We start from the raw sequence: 18754 nt of genomic DNA, 5'->3' as shown, positions 1-18754 counted from the left end.
TTAGATCATAAAACATTGAATCATACTCCCCCCCTCTTCCTCCCAATAACAAGAAACACACCCCTTTATTATCATTTTATTTCGTTCACCCCAAAAAATGTATGTTGAGGTGGTGTTGAACAATTGAAGCACCCTATCGATATGACTTGAGTCTGATAATCTGTGCAATATGACTGAAATGCAGGCCAGAAACATCAGGGTCATTCCTACAATGTGGTGCTTTTTCTGTTCCCAGGAACTATCACTTCTTATTTAGTGTAAAATGTTGATTCCAAAAAGCTTTAAATATAAAAAGGTCAAGTGTCTTACCGTGAAAACACAAAAATGTGGATCTTGAAAGGTAATTGTATGCATTTTGCACACTTTTTTTCAGTGGATGTAGGTGTTTTTTGCCATGAACTCGAGTGTTATCCATCAACGTCCATGAGAAAAAGAACCCATTAAAATATTTAAAAGCTTTCTTAATTATTTTATAGTCCTAGTTCATTTCTCTCTCTTCAAAAGTTTTTCTCATGATTATTGTATTCATTATTTTATTTAAGATATTCTGTGTGTCCCTGATGCCACTTCCCACCCTGTTATTGTTGTACTGCTCCTTTAAAAACAGCCCCTTCCTACAAAGACACCACATAGAGCTTGCCAGCTTGTAGTCCTTTAAAGCAGACATTCCTATGGGGGAAAATTCAAATGGGGAAAGAATAGGGTTTTTGGGTTAAATGCCGATAATAAGGTCGGAGGTTAACACAGGCTTAGGAGATCTTATATACGTTTGGTTTATTATTACATAAATGTTTCAAACCTCAAAGTCTAGTTAGCTGACGAAGATTATCTCATAGAACAAAAACAGGTCAGATCTCCTAAGCCTGTGTTTACCACAGACCTTATTTTCGGCGTTTATCCAAAACCCCTACAAAAGACGCCATTAATTTCCCCCCATAGGCTTTGTCCAACGAACCATGGAGTTAGTGCCTACAAAACAACACCAATATTTACTATTTCTCTCTATTCAGGAAGTGTCATACTTTTTTTGGGTGGGAAAACAATGGTGCAAAGCTAAATAAATAAACACTTATCTATTTTTCCATGTTGTTATTCTGTATGTCCCACTCAAATTCCTCAAAATGCTAAAACGTTTGATAGGGAAGTTAAAATCCGGTTCAAGTGTTCACCATTATGCTACCTCAATCTTGCTCTCTCAGAGCTATGGCTAATTTAGGCTCCAAATTTCCAGTTATGTTGACACTGTTAGGATTATGTACCTAACCGGTTGGAAAATGCACCTAAACATTTAAGTGCCCGAGCTTGACCAATATGTTTTTCAAAAAGTCAAACGTGTCATTTTTCTGATAGAATACAACAAAAAAATCTAAAGATACTTTTCCCTCAAAAGTTAGAAGGTCCAAAAGGCACCGCAGACTAGGAATGACCCAACTAAATAACTAAAATAACCAAACGCTATGCCCGTGCCTTTAAAAAACAATTTAATAACAGTCCTTTTAAGTTTTTGTTTTTTACAAAATCCATCATTGTAACAAAAAACAAACATAGGCTACTACTCCATGGTTTATATTGTTGTTGTCACTTTGTAAAGTACTTTTTCTTAACTTCATATTATTACTTGACGGGACGCACATCTTAAAATGTGGCTTACAGGAACAGGTATAGTTCTGTCAGTCAGGAAACCACTTATTATAATGATGTGTTACGTAGGGGACTTGTGTGCCTATATGAACACCTCTTGGTTTGTTGGTGTACCCTCAAATGCCCTTTACGGTTGAACGCCATGCCACACACTTGACATTTAAACGGCTTCTCTCCAGTATGGATGAGCATATGTCGTTTTCTATCTTTGCTGACATAAAAGCGTTTATCGCACATGGTGCACGGATACGGCCGCTCCCCTGTGTGTGTCCGCCGATGTATCTGCAGATGACACTTTTGCTTAAAACTTGTTCCACATTCTGGACACTTGAATGGCCGTTCTCCAGTGTGTGTCCGGGTGTGCAATCTCAATTCAACTGTAGATTTGAAACCTTTCCCGCAGAGATCACAGAGGAACGGTCTCTCGCCAGTGTGGATTAACATATGCCTTCTTAACCATACCAACCGAAAAAACTTCTTCCCACAGTCTGGGCAGATGAAAGCGGCATCTCTGTGATTTAACATGTGTTGTTTCAATAGTTCTTTTCGCTTGAAACTTTTCCCACAATGGGAGCAGGTGTGGAGTTCTCCCTCAACATGAATCTTAGAGTGTTCTTCCAGGGTTTTTGCATCCCGGAAACCTTTTCCACACTCAGCACAGAGGTATGGTTTTTCCCCTGTGTGAATTCTCTCATGAACAGTCAGCTTGTCGAGTGATAAGAATGAGCGCTGGCACAAAGAGCACTGGTAAGGAGTGGACTCATTTCTCTGATGTAAGCGCAGCTCAGTTAACGAAACAAAAGTCGTCTGACAAGAAGGGCAGGGGAACGGGCCAGTAAATTGATGAGTACGACTGTAGTGGCTCTTCAGGTCCATGCACCGAGAAAAGATCTCTTCACAAAAGGAGCACTTGAAGACGTCAGGGCACTTGTTGGGGGTCGAGTTCAGTCCGGCAACATTTCCATTTTCCCCAAACTCCTTCCTTTTTTTGACGGCACCACTTGTAGGACAACCTCTTTTTTTACTCTGGTCTTTCTCCAAATTACGGAGGTACCCAAAACCCTTCATACACAGAGGACACTTATAAAGGCTTTTGCCTTTGTGAAACACAATAAGACGGTTTTTCAACACACACTGAATTTCAAAGGTCTCGTGGCATAGATGGCATGTTTTAGGATCAGTACTTGCATAACTGGACTCTCCCGAGATCCTGTCCTTTCCATGCTGATGTTCATTGACCTGTTTCATCATCTCCTCACAATCATTCTGCCAATGTTTTCGTAAGTCGTCCGGATGGTCAAAGCCTTCCCCACACTGGGTGCACTGGTGAGGGCTCTGCTCTGTGTGAGATCTCATGTGTGTTGTCAAATCCTTTGCTTCAACAAAACTCTTCCCACAAAAGGAGCATATTTTGGCGCGCTTGCTTCTTTTCGAAGACTGCCCCGTAGTATGGGAAGCAGGACGAGGATCACCACCTGGTGTTGAGAGGAGGATACAGAAGGTTGTCACTCACCCCTAACTTGAGACTTGGAATGACATTTTCCACACACGTAAAACGTCCATAAATGAATATATTATTTTAAGTGATATATCAAAATGTTTTACTCACCGGTCATCAGAAGGGTCTCATCAAGTTGCGTCAACATCACTACGGGCTGAAGGTCCAAATCTGATGCGTCTTCGACCATCTGTTCGCAACGGTGGGATATTCCTCCGATTTTCACCCTGCTGTCACTCTGAGGGCTGTGAAAAGCCTCGCCCCCTTTCCTAGCGTCTGCTCTCACCCCGGAAGCCATTTCCTCATGTAGATTCTCTAACTTGACATCCACAGAAGGCCCTTCATCCTGATCGCAGAACATGACTTCTGGATCCGAAACCTTGACCGTTTCCTTCGACTCAGCCAACTGGGTATCAGTTGCATCAGGCGTGGCAGCGAGAAAGGTGTGCAGTTCAGAAAAGAACGGACAGGTCGCTCGGCCACTACTGCTTGGGTTCTTCAGTGCTCGTCTGTAGCTGTGCTTCATGTCCTTTATCTTTGTTTGACACTGCTTCCGAGTCCTTTTGACGCCAAGCTCCTTCACCTGCTCTGAAATGTCGCCGTACACATGTTTTTTTCTGTAACTCCGTTCCATCTCCTGAAGAATCGGTTTCTTTGACCATACAGAGATCAGCGCTTCCGTTTCCTTTGGGGTCCAGATCTGTCCGACGTTGTCGGCTGTCGTCGATGACGTTGAGGACATGTCTTCTCCATCGACAACCTCGACCTGTAAAACATTATAAGCCAACTGATGCTGCAGTCTCTCCTCATAGTTCTCCTCTCCCCATTCTTCGTTCCTTCTATCCGTCATTTCCACTGTCTTCTTAACCGTGTCCAAACTCATCCCCAGCTCCTTCTCTGCATTATCTTGCTCTATCAAAGTGTCCCTTTCTTTTCTGGGTGCCCATGTGGCTACAGACTGGCTATGTGAGCGTGCTTCATCAATGTCCATTTCCACCTTCTCTGAGAACTTGTGAGACAGTGAAGAGAGGATGAAATCATCAGCACAAGATGAATGAGCTGAAAGTGGAAAAGAGATTAAATAAAATGTCTTATTGTGATTGCTACGTTTTCTTTTTATACCTTTAAATCCATTACATACCCATTGATTCTTGAAGAATATAACTTATAAATGCTTCATGAGCTTAGTTCATCAGAACCCCAAATATTAGATTGTTTGTAAAAAACGCAATTGTAAAACACTGTATAGCCTCAAAACATGGTTAAATCTATTTTGGTATCACGGATGGTCAGTCCTTGCATCCGTAACTCTGTTTAGGAATATGAATGATTTAATCTTTCCAGCCCCATGCCTCAGCTCTTTACCAAATCGTTATCTTGAAAAGAACATATCAAGCGTAAATGAATGCAGAACCACGCTGCTTCCGCCCAGGTTTCCTTTCAAACACCAGGAACATCTCACGCTCTGCAAACGTTACACGTCCAGTGTAGCAGGCCTGTTCGTCTCTGAGCAGGTGGTTACAAACATGATTTAAAAATGTTACAAAACATTTATTTTCTACTGTTATGAAAACAGAGCTGGGGAAAAAAAAAGCATACCATTAGCGAACAAATGGCCATGCCATCTGTGGTGTTGGAGGAGAGTCTTCAAAGGCTGAGGTTGAGTCACAGACTGTGCACACTCCTTCAGCATAGAGGGGGCAGGTCTGAGCCAGGATGCTGTCTGAGAACGGGAGGTGGTTTTAAAATGTGCAACAAATTCAATTGGCCAAATAACAACAAGAATGTATGGTACACTCAGCAATATAACAACATCAATTCAAACATCGGCCAAGGCTGACACCGCCGGCTCTTCCCAAATTGCTCATACCTGTTGAAATGTTGGTGTTGGGAGCAGTTTCTCCAGCCTTGAGAGGAACTCCCACATCAGAGTCTGCAGTGCCGTGTCATACATGGGGCCAAATTCCTCTGGAAAAACTTCCTAGAAGACACATTAAAGTGCATCTGAGTGGTGTGCAACAGATGAAATGCATTATTAATTGAGTGTGAGGCATCCTATTGACATCATTAGAAGCTGTACGTTGTTGGATTCCAGCTTGAAATATACTTCTTCATGTTTCCATACTAGAACTTATTGATTGAACTTCTTGTTTCTAAGGAGGGAGGCAAAGGGCAATAGTTAAGACTGATAAGGCAGGCCAGCTGCGGGAGGAGCGAAGATTGTCAAGTCAACTGATGAAGTGAGAGGAAATGTCTGGGGGGGGGGCAGAGGGGCCCACCACAACAACCCTCCTACTACAGTCCTCTCACATACCTTCACGCACACGACGGTTCTAGCGTCCGGCAGTGAGAGGACCCAATTAAGGTCCTGCCTAGCAACAGAGAAGTATTGGCTGTCTAGACGTGCAAAGAGTTGACCCCGCCTATTATAAGGTTATAAATACATGTGCTTGTGTAATCATGCCTCGTCTTCGCAGCTGTATGACCCAGTGGGTGAATAAACTTGGTTTGAGATTTTTCCAAGTTGTCCGTTTGAGTTTTTAACTCCGTTTGTCCAGAACCTAACAACATCAACTCAATATTAGCTACAAGTTGCAATCCGGCAGTACTGAGTAGTGGGAGTGATGAGGATTTCAATGGAATACCATTTTTGGTATTTTATTAGGATCCTCATTAGCTGTTGAAACGTGACATAATACAGAACATTAATAGACAAGAACAGCTCAAGGACAGAACTACATACATCTTAAAAACGGCACACGTAGCCTACATATCAATACATACACACAAACTATCGAGGTCCAATAGGGGAGAGGCGTTGCGCCGCGAGGTGTTGCTTTAGCTGGGTTTTTTTTTTAACCAGGTTTGCTGTTCATTTAAGCAATATGAGATGGAAGGGAGCTCCATGCAATAATGGCTCTATATAACACTGTCCGCTTTCCTGAATTTGTTCTGGATTTGGGGAGTGTGAAAAGACACCTGGTGACATGTCTGGTGGGGGAACTGTGCGTGTCAGTGCTGTTGATTATGTTAACATTAATGTTCAACACAAGCGATTCAGTCAGTCTCTCCTCAACTCTTAGCCAAGAGAGACTGGCATGAATAGTATTTATATTAGCCCTCTGACGTACCTAAGACGTATCGCTCTGTTCTGGGACAGCTGCAGCTTAACGAGGTCTTTCTTTGCAGCAGTTGACCATATGACTGGACAATAATCACGTTAAGACAAAACTAGAGCCTGCAGGACTTGCTTTTTGGAGTGTGGTGTCAAAAAAGCAGAGCACCTCTTTATTACGGACAGACCCCTCCCCAGCTTTACAACCATTGAATCTATATGTTTTGACCATGACAGTTTAAAATCTAAGATAACAACAAGTCATTTAGTCTCAACTTGTTCAACAGCCACACCGGTTCAGTGTGTTCAACAGCCACACACTGCGGTTCAGTTTACCTCCTTGATTTCAATGTGAGTTTAGCAGAAATATTGTTCTCACACCAACCTGGAAGAAGTGTTCCCTCTCAAGTGGGTCATCTAGAAGAGTTTGGACAAGTTCCAAGAAGTTTGACTCTGATGCCTCCACCTCTGTATCTATCTACAGAAAGTATACATAACACAGTAGGTCAATTAACCTGGCCGGCAGAGTTACAAGTCTTGATCACAGACTGGCACTCACCTCCTTTTCTCTATGAGTGATGATGCAGGTCCTCATCCTGCTCAGGTGTGGCTGGATGGTCTCCGGGTCGGCTGAATGATCAAAGCGACACAATTCCAGAACCAGCTGTCAACAAACAGGTGTTAGGGTTAACACTGAAACATTTTGGACGCAAACCAATCTGGGTGAGTACGATGTAGGAATATTACAGTCGGTGGTATATACTAAAGTACAGCCGAAGCCTGTATTAAGAGAAGCCACATCACTCCGTCGTCATATTGGCTACGCCCACAAGGTGCTTATTTTCATTGAGAAGACCACAGCTGTTTGGCTAGCAGGGGCACCTAGCGTGCAAGCTAAATCAAAACGTCAATACAATACAGCATAGAAAGCTTCTGTTTAGTGTCTTGCAACAATTCATGTTGTTGTTATTTGATAAAATGACTTATCCGACTAGTCCTTCTCCTGCGCCTATCCATCCAGACCTTGACAACAGGCGGCATGATCAGAGTGTGCGGCTAATATGATTGGCCATGTGGGACTAGCGCAACCTGCCTCGCCTCCTGCAAAGCCCATTGTAAATCAGTTATACGGCGTACCTTCACATAGAAATATGGTAGTGTTGTAAGGGCCCTTACTTTAGTCAGCAGCATACTACCCTGCATACCACTGCTGGCTTGCTTCTGAAGCTAAGCAGGGTTGGTCCTGGTCAGTCCCTGGATGGGAGACCAGATGCTGCTGGAAGTGGTGTTGGAGGGCCAGTAGGAGGAACTCTTTCCCCTGGTCTAAAAAAAATCCCAATCCTCCAGGACACTGCCCTGTGTAGGGTGCAGTCTTTCTGATGGAACGTTAAACGGGTGTCCTGACTCTCTGAGGTCATTAAAGATCCCATGGCACTTATCGTAAGAGTAGGGGTGTTAACCCCGGTGTCCTGGCTAAATACCCAATCTGGCCCTTAAACCATCACGGTCACCTAATAATCCCCAGTTTACAATTGGCTCATTCATCCCCCTCCTCTCCACTTGAACTATTCCCCAGGTCGTTGCTGCAAATGAGACCGTGTTCTCAGTCAGCTTACCTGGTAAAATAATGAATAATAAATACTGTAGAGGACGAAACAAACATCGATTTCTGTAGGGGGATTTTGACAACACAAGGTCACCCAATTTTCTACCTCAACTACACCCCTCTTAATTTCTCACCTGTGCTTGCAGTCCCATAACGAGCTGGGCTTTCTCTCTGTAACTCATCAGATCAGGGGTTATCTCCAACACAGTGGTCACAAACTCCTCCACCAACCCGTAGTCCATTGTGTCTCTGCGCTGAACAACTTGCCATAGAGCTGCGGACACCAGCCGCAGTGGAGGAACCAGAAGACGCAGAGACGACAGAGGAAGAGGACGACCTGGTAGGAAAGAAATGCTTTGTTGACGTTCCAGGTCACACTTTTTTGAAATTGCAGCGTACAGATGAGCAGATCTCACACATCCCCGTGATGTTTTGTTGCTGGCTAGCTAAATGTGGGTGGCAGTAGCCTAGAGATTTACCTTCCACTGGACAGGTTATTTACTACTTCTCCACTTTCATAGTGAAACAGACTTGAGCCTACATGAATATAGGTAACTAAGATTTTTTTGTTTGTTTAAATAGAGCCTGCATTCCACTTACATGTAAGTACATGCCTTTATTTGATACTTCTCAATATAACAACTGACCACATACTGTACCTATACTGCAGTAAATTTAACATAATGAAGCTTTGGTTTTCAGATGAAGAAAAAAAAATAATAATAATCAAAACCTCCCACCCTTCGTTAAATTGAAAATATCTTGCTTGTGGTGCCATTCAACTTTCTAAATCCATGCTGTAGCCACCCTTCCAGCAGGATCAAGATTAACGGCATCAAAACAATCCTAATCTCAGCCTTTGGGTTTTGAAAAATGCAAAAACAACATTTATTCCTGAATAAAAGGTCAGATTGGACTACCAAATATGAATCCCTATTCTGAGAATCAGCATCACATTTTTCTGTGTTGAAATACCCCATTCTAACATTTAATTAAATTCGATTTCTAAAACTAGTTTTGAAAAACTGGGCCCTGCTGTTGTGTTCTTGAGCAAGGCACTTAGCCGCCCCCCCCCCCCCCCCCCACAACTGCTCTCAATCCAGAGGCGCTGGACTATTGGATATTCTTATAGGCACTTTAGTATTGCCAGTGTAATAGTATAGCTTCCATCCCTCTCCTTGCCCCTACCTGGGCTCGAACCAGGAACACATCGACAACAGCCACACTCGAAGCAGCGTTACCCATCGCTCCACAAAAGCCGCGGCCTTTGCAGAGCAAGGGGAACAACTACTCCAAGTCTCAGAGCGAGTGACGTTTGAAATGCTATTAGCACGCACCCCGCTAACTAGCTAGCCATTTCACATCGGTTACACCAGCCTAATCTCGGGAGTTGATAGGCTTGAAGTCATAAACAGCGCAATGCTTGAAGCATTGCGAAGAGCTGCTGGCAAACGCAGGAAAATGCTGTTTGAATGAGTGCTTACGAGCCTGCTGCTGCTCAGTCAGACTGCTCTATCAAATATCAAATCATAGACGTAATTATCACATAATAATACACAGAAATACGAGCCTTAGGTCATTAACATGGTCAAATCCGGAAACTATCATTTAAAAAATAAAACGCTTATTCTTTCAGTGAAATACGGAACCATTCCGTATTTTATCTAGTCTAAGTCTAAATATTGCTCTTACATTGTACAACCTTCAATGTTATGTCATAATTATATACAATTCTGGCAAATTAATTACGGCCTTTGTTAGGAATAAATGGACTTCACACAGTTCGCAATGAGCCAGGCGGCCGAAAATGCTGCATCTACCCTTAAAAATATATACTTGTGTATTGATTTTAAAGAAAGGCATTGATGTTTATGGTTAGATACATTGGTGCAACGACAGTGCTTTTTTCGCTAATGCGCTTGTTAAATCATCACCCGTTTGTCAAAGTAGGCTGTGATTCGATGAGAAATTAACTGGCACCGCATCGATTATATGCAATGCAGGACACGCTAGATAAACTAGTAATATCATCAACCATGTGTAGTTAACTTGTGATTATGTTAAGATTGATTGTTTTAAAAAAAGATAAGTTTAATGCTAGCTAGCAACTTACCTTGGCTTCTTGCTGCCCTCGCGTAACAGTTAGTCAGCCTGCCACGCAGGCTCCTTGTGGAGTGCAATGTAACACAGGTGGTTAGAGAGTTGGACTAGTAATTGGAAGGTTGCAAAAACGAATCCCCGAGCTGACAAGGTAAAAATCTGTCGTTCTGCCCCTGAACAAGGCAGTTAACCCACCGTTATTGAAAATAAGAATGTGTTCTTAATTGACTTGCCTAGTTAAATAAAGGTGTAATATATTTTTTTTTAATAATAAATAAATAGGCAAATCGGTGTCCAAAAATACCGATTACCAATTGTTATGAAAACTTGAAATTGGCCCTAATTAATCGGCCGACCTCTACCACGGACAGCTGATAAAACTGATGAGTATTGCTGTCTGTAATGAAGCACATTTGTGGGGAACAACACAGTAAATCTCATGAAATTGTTGCATGTTGCGTTTATATTTTTGTTCAGTATATCAAACATTAAGAACACCTTCCTAATATTGATGCACCATTCTTGATACACAAGGGAAACTGTTGAGTGTGAAAAACCCAGCAACATTGCAGTTCTTGACACAAACCGAAGCGCCTGGCACCTACTACCATACCCCGTTCAAAGGCACTTCAATCTTTTGTCTTGCCCATGGCCCACATATACAATCCATGTCTCAATTGTCACAAGGCTTAAACCAAAAGAAAAGTGGATTAAACAAGTGACATCATTTAGGGATCATAGCTTTCACCTGGTCAGTCTGTCATGGAATGAGCAAGTGTTCTTAATGTTTTGTATCCTCAGTGTATATTTCTACACTATGAGGTAGGAATAATACTGTGACAATGTGAAAATTATGATAATGCCCTTTAGTGTAAAAGCTGTATGAAAATAACACCTGAAATTTCAGCCTGTTTTGGTGGGATGGAATTTTGGTCACCATGATATACTCATTTCTTGACAATGGCTCACCACTCTTCGTACTCGGCGACTTCAACCTCCCAACGTCTGGCTTCAATTAATTTCTTTCAATGCTCTCTTTCCCATCCTTGCCTCTTTTGACCTCACCCTTTCCACGTCCCTTCCCACTCACAAGGCAGGCAATACTTTTGCCTACTAATCTCACTGAAACCCACCCCCAGATACCCAGATGGTAATGCACTGTCACAATCTTCGCTCGCTCTCTCTCTCCCACTACTATCTCCTCTTCTATCCTATCATATCTACCTTTTGGTAAATCCTTCTCCCTCCTGTATCCTGATTCTGCCTCTTCCACCCTACTCCCCTCCCTTTCCGCATCCTATGACTCGCACTCAGTGGAGACTGGTGGGAGGAGCTATAGGGGGATGGGCTCATTGTATTGGCTGGAGTGGAATAAATGGAACGGTATCAAACATATGGAAACCACGTGCTTGACTTCGTTCCTTTTATTCCATTCCAGCCAAAAGAAAGAGCCCATCCTCCTACAGCTCCTCCCACCAGCCTCCACTGCTCACACTGTCCCCTTTCCTCCCAGCCAGCTTGGCCCTCCCCTCTGTGGCTGAGTGACTCATTGCAAGCTTACAGAACAGGGCGGTTGGCAGCTGAGTGAAAATGGTGGAAAACTAAACTTACAGAGGACCGGTCATTCTTTCCCTCCCTCCTCTCTAGCTTCTCTTCCTCTGTATCCATTGCTAAAGCCACTTTCTATTTTCAAAATGTCAAGCTTCTGCCTCTAACCCTAGGATACTCTTTTCCACCTTCTCCTGTTTCCTTAATCATCACCCCCCCCCCCCCCCCCTTTCTGCGGACAACATGGTCAATCCCTTTGAAAAGGTTGACACGACATCCGCTCCTCACGAAACCAACACTCGGCTCCTCTGACTTAAAAAACTACAGACAGGTATCCCTTCTTTCTTTTCCTTCCAAAACACTTAAGCATACTTTCTCTAACCAACTCTCTCGCCATCTCTCTCTCAGAACGATCTTCCCGACCCGAAGCGGTCAAACTTCAAGGAGTCATTCAACCGGAGACAGCTCTTCTCTGTGTAACAGAGGCTCTCAGCGCTGCCAAAGCTGACTCTCTCTCCTCTGTTCTCATCCTCCTAGATGTATCCTCTGCCTTTGACACTGTGGACCACCAGGGCTGGGCGTCTCAGGCTCTTTGATTGCATCCTACATGGCAGGCCGCTCCTATCAGGTGACCAGGGCTTGGTTCTAGGCCCTCTCCTCTTCTCTCTATACACCAAGTCACTTGGCTCAGTCATATTGTCACACGGTCTCTCCTTTCATTGCTATGCGGATGACACTAGGTCTTTTCTCCCCCCCCCCCCCTTCTAACATCCAGGTGGCAACACGTTGAGTGCCTGGAAGATATCTCAGCTTGGAAGTCGGACACCCACCTCAATCTCAACTAGATGGAGCTGCTCTTCCTCCTGGGGAAGGCCTGCCCTCTTCAAGACCTCTCCATCACGATTGACAACTCCACAGTGTCCCCCACCCAGAGTGCAAAGAACCTGGACAACACCCTGTTGTTCACTGCAAACATAAAAGCAGTAATTCGCTGCTGCAGGTTCATGCTCTACAACATGGGTTGAGTATGACTATACCTAACACAAGAAGCAGCGCAGGTCCTAATCCAGGCACTTTGATATTTCGATTTAAAAAAACGGCAGTATTGGACCTGTGTGTCCGGGGTGTTGGGAAAGGCTGAAGACGAATTTCCATTCTAACCAAGTGACAAGGGTGGGTATAATTTGTGGAACGTTCCAAAAACTAAGTAAATACAAAGTTGTATAGCGGCAGAATAACATACCGGGTAGTGAGTGGGCTATTGAATTACGTGTTTCACTCGCCACGTTTATTCCTAAAACTTTCTGTCCTCACTCTGGACAAACGTTAAAAAATAAGCTAAGCTAAGCTAAGCTTATCTAGGTGAATTGATCAAGCTACGTTGTATGCGTTGTTTGTTGGCAACCTTGTACTTTAGACGTTCTACAAATTATACCCACCCATATCCTGGCCTAAATTGTGACATCGCTCACACACTATAATTCAGACACTTACCCGGCCAAACAAAACTCTTGAAAATCTTGATGAAATATAAAATAATATTATTCCATTTTGTCATTTATATCCATACATAGTTCAAGAAAGCAATTAGCGATGATGGTGTGTCACTGAAAACTACACATTTAACCTTTGCTTACCATGTTCCTCGTCGCCAGTTTCCTTGGACTCAGTCAGATCAGGCATGGCGGCGAGGAATTCGTCCAGTTCGGAAAATAATGGAAAGGTTGTTCGGTCACTACTGCTTGGGACTATGCGGGTTTGTCTGTATCTCCACTTCAAGGCCTTCATCTTATTTTGACACTGCTTCCACGTCCGTTTGACACCAAGGTCATTTAGCCGCTCCGAAATTTCCCTGTAAACATGTTTGTTTCTACACGTTTGCTCCATTTTCAGAATATTCTGTTCGTCTGACCATACGGAGATCAGCGCCTTTGTCTCCTCCGGCGACCATGGCCATTCGACATCGTCCGCCAGTGCCATTGTCGACAATGTTGAATTAGTTTTGTTGATGGTAGCCTACAGAATCTAGTAAGTTAGCACATGGTTAATATCAGTGTTAGTAGCTACGTTCAATACCTTTGGTCGCCTAAACAAAGTGGTGGGCTACTTCCAAACATGACGTCATCTACAAGAAGCAATGGTCGAGTTCCAGGTGGTCCTCTTTGAAGTCGTCCTCTTTGAAGTCGTCCTGCGTATCTGAATATTGCCATATCGAAAGATGTTAGGAAATAGATCGAAAGGAATACAAACGGACTTGCCGAAGGACAGCATCCGTTGGCCGTTTCTCTGTAAAACAGCCAAGTAGATAGTATCAATCCAATCATAGCAAATGTATTCTGTAGAACAAGTGATGTCTGACATAATTCCACATTACCGGGAAGCATTTCTGCTCCACATTTTATGTATATTATGTACTTTGAAAACTTCTCTGAAGGAGTGCCTTCTGAAAACCTTGACACTGAGGTGTGTTACCGGGGCGAGCTCCCTGACATCCAGGACCTATATGTCAGAGGGAGGCCCGAAGAATCCACCCAAGCCATACACTGTTCACTCTGCTACCTTCCGGCACATAGCCGCAGGAAGTAGGGGTGCTGCAGTAGTGTACTGGGCCTTTACTAGTCCTGTATAATCGGGCCGAGATAGCCATCTGTAGTGCAGGCGGGGAAAAAAGTTGCAGCACCCCCAAACTGCTTCCTGTGGCTATGGTCCCAGAGCGTCGGCTCTTGGACCAACAGGCTCCAAGACAACTTCTAACCCCAAGCCATAAGACTGCTAAATAGCCATACTGCTATATAGTCAATGAATGGTACACAAACTATTTGCACTGACTATCTTGTACTGATCCTATGCACACTTACTAGACTTTACTTGATATTCACACACACACTACATTGACACTCCCACACATTACACTCATCATTTGCTGTTTTTATTTTATTTGACTTGTATTATTATCTATCCTGATGCCTAGTCACTTTACCCCGACTTCATGTACATATCTACCTCAAATACCTCGTACCTCTCTGCACATGGATCTGGTACTGGTATTCCCTGTATATCGCTCCATTCTTGTGTTTAATTGGAGCCTAATGGGAGGGACATGTAATCTGATGTATAGCTATTATTGGCAGGTGGGCAAACTTTTTGTTGGTCTGTTAACTTATACCGTCTGGTGATGTCACCAGGCAGTCCAAACCCGCTGCCTTGCAAAACAAGACATTTCAGGTGGTCTTTTTAAAACAGCTCTTACACTAAAAGGGCATTATCATTTTCACAAGTTCAGTATTATTCCAACCTCATACTGTAGAAACAAATAGAGTATATATGAACAACAGGAAAATCACGTTTTGGGCTGCACTGCCCCTTTAAGAGGATCAACTGACCTTATGGTCACTGAGCTGAGATTCTTTATCATGTGTGCCTCTGCTTGAGAATGAGCTAAACTCTGAAAATCTAAATGTGGTCAAGAAGTGTCAAAACCGGACGTGTATCATTTCTCAATTATATACACATTCGGATATTCTGGATTGTATCATATGATTTTCGGATTGTGCATCCATTGATTTGGAAAAGTGGAAAATACGCAGAAATTGCCACACCTGAAATGGTCAGTACAGATACAAAACCGGTTAATATCGATACAATATTGTATTTTGTTGAGATAGTGACACTTTTGATATTAAACAAACTGCTGTATTGTTGTATATTGTGCATTCGGAAAGTATTCAGACCTTGACTTTTTCTACATTTTGTAACGTTAGTTGTATTGTAAAATTGATCAAATTATTTATTTATCCCCATCAATCTAAAAAACACAATACCCAGTAATGACAAAGCAAAAACAGGTTTAGAAATTGTTGTAAAGTTAAACAGAAATACCTTATTTACATAAGTATTCAGACCTTTTCCGATGAGACTCGAAATTGAGCTCAGGTGCATCCTGTTTCCATTGATCATCCTTGAGGTGTTTCTACAACTTGATTGGAGTCCACCTGTAGTAAATGAAATTGATTGGACATGATTTGGAAAGGCACACACCTGTCTATATATGGTACCACAGTTGAGAGTGCATGTCAGAGCAAAAAACCAAGCCACGCGGTCGAAGGGATTGTCTGTAGAGCTCCGAGACAGGATTGTGTCGAGGCACCGATCTGGGGAAGGGTACCACAACATTTCTGCAGCATTGAAGGTCCCCAATAACACCGTGGCCTCCATCATTCTTAAATGGAAGAAGTTTGGAACCACCAAGACTCTTCCTAGAGCTGGTCACACGGCCAAACTGAGCAATCGGGGGAGAAGGGCCTCGGTCAGGGAGGTGACCAAGAACCCAATGGTCACTCTGACAGAGTTCCAGCGTTCCTCTGTGTAGATTGGAGAACCTTCCAGAAGCCACTCCTCAGTAAAAGGCATGACAGCCCGCTTGGAGTTTGCCAACATTCACCTAAAGGACTCTCAGACCATGAGAAACAAGATTCTCTGGTCTGATGAAACCAAGGCTGAACTCTTTGGCCTGAATGCCAAGCGTCACATCTGGAGGAAACATGCTGTGGGGATGTTTTTCAGTGGCAGGGACTGCGAGCGGCAGGGACTGTGGTTCTATGTTTTATGGGAAAGATTAACGGAGAAAACTACAGAGAGATACAGTTGAAGTCGGAGGTTTACATACACTTAGGTTGGAGTCATTAAAACTCATTTTTCAACCACCACAAATTTCTTGGCAACAAACTATAGTTTTGGCAAGTTGGTTAGGACATCTACTTTGTGCATGACACAAGTCATTTTCCCAACAATTGTTTACAGACAGATTATTTCACTTATAATTCACTGTATCACAATTCCAGTGGGTCAGAAGTTTACATACACTAAGTTGACTGCTCCTTTAAACAGCTTGGAAAATTCCAGAAAATGATGTCATGGTTTTAGAAGCTTCTGATAAGCTAATTGACATTATTTGAGTCAATTGGAGGTGTACCTGTGGATGTATTTCAAGGCCTACCTTCAAACTCAGTGCCTCTTTGCTTGACATCATGGGAAAATAAAAAGAAACCTGCCAAGACCTCAGAAAACAAAATGTAGACCTCCACAAGTCTGGTTTATCATTGGGAGCAATTTCCAAACGCCTGAAGGTACCACGTTCATCTGTACAAACAATAGTATGCAAGTATAAACACCATGGGACCATGCAGCCGTCATACTGCTCAGGAAGGAGAAGTGTTTTGTCTCCTAGAGATGAACGTACTTTGGTGTGAAAAGTGTAAATCAATCCCAGAACACCAGCAAAGGACCTTGTGAAGATGCTGGAGGAAACGGGTACAAAAATATCTATATCCACAGTAAAACGAGTCCTATATCGGCACAACCTGAAAGGCCGCTCAGCAAGGAAGAAGCCACTGCTCCAAAACCGCCATAAAAAATCCAGACTACGGTTTGCAACTGCACATGGGGACAAAGATTGTACTTTTTGGAGAAATGTCATCAGAACATTGTCATCCCGTCATCAGAACATTGTCATCAAGTTGGGTCAGCAGCACTACGGGCTTAAGGTCTAAATCACACGTTGTCAACCACCTGTTGGCAACAGTGTTTTTTCCTTCCAATATTCATACTGTGACGTTGAGGACTGTGAAACACCTCATGGACCTTTCTTTCTACCGTTTGCTCCCTGGTGAGTGTCTTGAGTTTCCCTTTTCTCGAAACCATTTCCTCATATAGATGCTCCGACTCGACATCCACAGAAGGCCCTTCATCCTGATCTGAAGACATGACTCCATCTAAAACCTTGACAGTTTCTTTGGAACCAGGCATATTAGGAATGCCACTACTGCTAGGGTTCCTCAGTGTTTGTCTGTAGCTGTTCTTCATGTCCTCTATTGTAATTTGACACTTCCACCCTCTGAGAGCGAGTGAGACAGAGAAGAGAGGAAGCAATCATCGACACAAGATGAATGACCTGAAAGGAAAAAGAAAACATACACAATCAAATATTTGTCTTTTCTTTTTATTATTTTTAATCTTTACCCCCTTTTTCTGACCAATTGTCTCCTCGCTGCAACTCCCCAATGGACTCGGGAGGCAAAGGTCGAGTCATGCGTCCCTCGAAACTTTACCCGCCAAACCGCGCCTCTTAACACCCGCCCGCTTAACTCGGAAGCCAGCCACACCAAGGTGTCGGAGGACACACTGTTCACCTGATGACCAGGGTCAGCCTGCAGGCGCCCGGCCTGCCACAAGGAGTCGCTAGAGCATGATAAGCCAGGTAAAGCACTCCCGGCCAAACCGTCACCTAACATGGACGAAGCTGGGCCAATTGTGCGCCGCCCTATGTGACTCCCGATCACGGCTGGTTGTGCTAAAGCCTGGGATCGAACCCGGGTCTGTAGTGATGCCTCTAGCGCTGTGAGGCAGTGCCTTAGATTGCTGCACCACTCGGGAGGCCCAATATTGGTATTTTCTAAACTAAAACAAAAACATAATTGCCTAATTTCTCTGAAAAGGAATGCAACTACACTCTCCACGCTGTCAAATGTCCATTGTGGTAATTGTTTGACTGCTAACATTAACAGAGGCACGTCTTACAGATCAAAACCACTCCATCAGTCTTCCAGACATGTTGTCTGCAGCCGGTATAACAAGTGTCATTGATTAGTGGGAGCTTTTCAACTGTGGCTGACATGTGTGAGTCTCTAGCAGGTGGTATGCAAATCAAATCAAATCAAATTTATTTATATAGCCCTTCGTACATCAGCTGATATCTCAAAGTGCTGTACAGAAACCCAGCCTAAAACCCCAAACAGCAAGCAATGCAGGTGTAGAAGCACGGTGGCTAGGAAAAACTCCCTAGAAAGGCCAATACCTAGGAAGAAACCTAGAGAGGAACCAGGCTATGTGGGGTGGCCAGTCCTCTTCTGGCTGTGCCGGGTGGAGATTATAACAGAACATGGCCAAGATGTTCAAATGTTCATAAATGACCAGCATGGTCGAATAATAATAAGGCAGAACAGTTGAAACTGGAGCAGCAGCACAGTCAGGTGGAAGTTGAAACTGGAGCAGCAGCATGGCCAGGTGGACTGGGGACAGCAAGGAGTCATCATGTCAGGTAGTCCTGGGGCATGGTCCTAGGGCTCAGGTCAGTTGAAACTGGAACAGCAGCATGGCCAGGTGGACTGGGGACAGCAAGGAGTCATCATGTCAGGTAGTCCTGGGGCATGGTCCTAGGGCTCAGGTCCTCCGAGAGAGAGAAAGAAAG

General features: G+C 43.6%; 1 protein-coding gene across 2 annotated transcripts; it reads right to left on the bottom strand.

The window, feature by feature from the left end:
• Positions 1-60: 60 nt before the first annotated feature.
• On the bottom strand, positions 61-15318 carry LOC109887893 (zinc finger protein 133). Of its 2 annotated transcripts, none has more exons than XM_031793666.1 (8): positions 13146-15318; positions 7995-8197; positions 6814-6918; positions 6640-6732; positions 5010-5120; positions 4739-4862; positions 3251-3905; positions 61-3116 (listed from the first exon to the last, which is right to left on the bottom strand). In XM_031793666.1, the coding sequence occupies exons 1-7, from the start codon at positions 13486-13488 to the stop codon at positions 3622-3624; spliced, it is 1263 nt and encodes a 420-aa protein (XP_031649526.1). In that variant the 5' UTR covers positions 13489-15318; the 3' UTR covers positions 61-3116; positions 3251-3621. The 2 variants fall into 2 exon arrangements, with proteins under 2 accessions (XP_031649526.1, XP_031649525.1); XM_031793665.1 differs by having other exon boundaries at positions 3251-4198; positions 13146-13813.
• Positions 15319-18754: the final 3436 nt, after the last annotated feature.

Source organism: Oncorhynchus kisutch, linkage group LG17, assembly GCF_002021735.2.
Source record: "Oncorhynchus kisutch isolate 150728-3 linkage group LG17, Okis_V2, whole genome shotgun sequence".
Lineage (NCBI taxonomy): Eukaryota > Metazoa > Chordata > Actinopteri > Salmoniformes > Salmonidae > Oncorhynchus > Oncorhynchus kisutch.
Note: the sequence above shows the minus strand (reverse complement) of the source record. Positions and strands in the feature narration are given on the sequence as shown.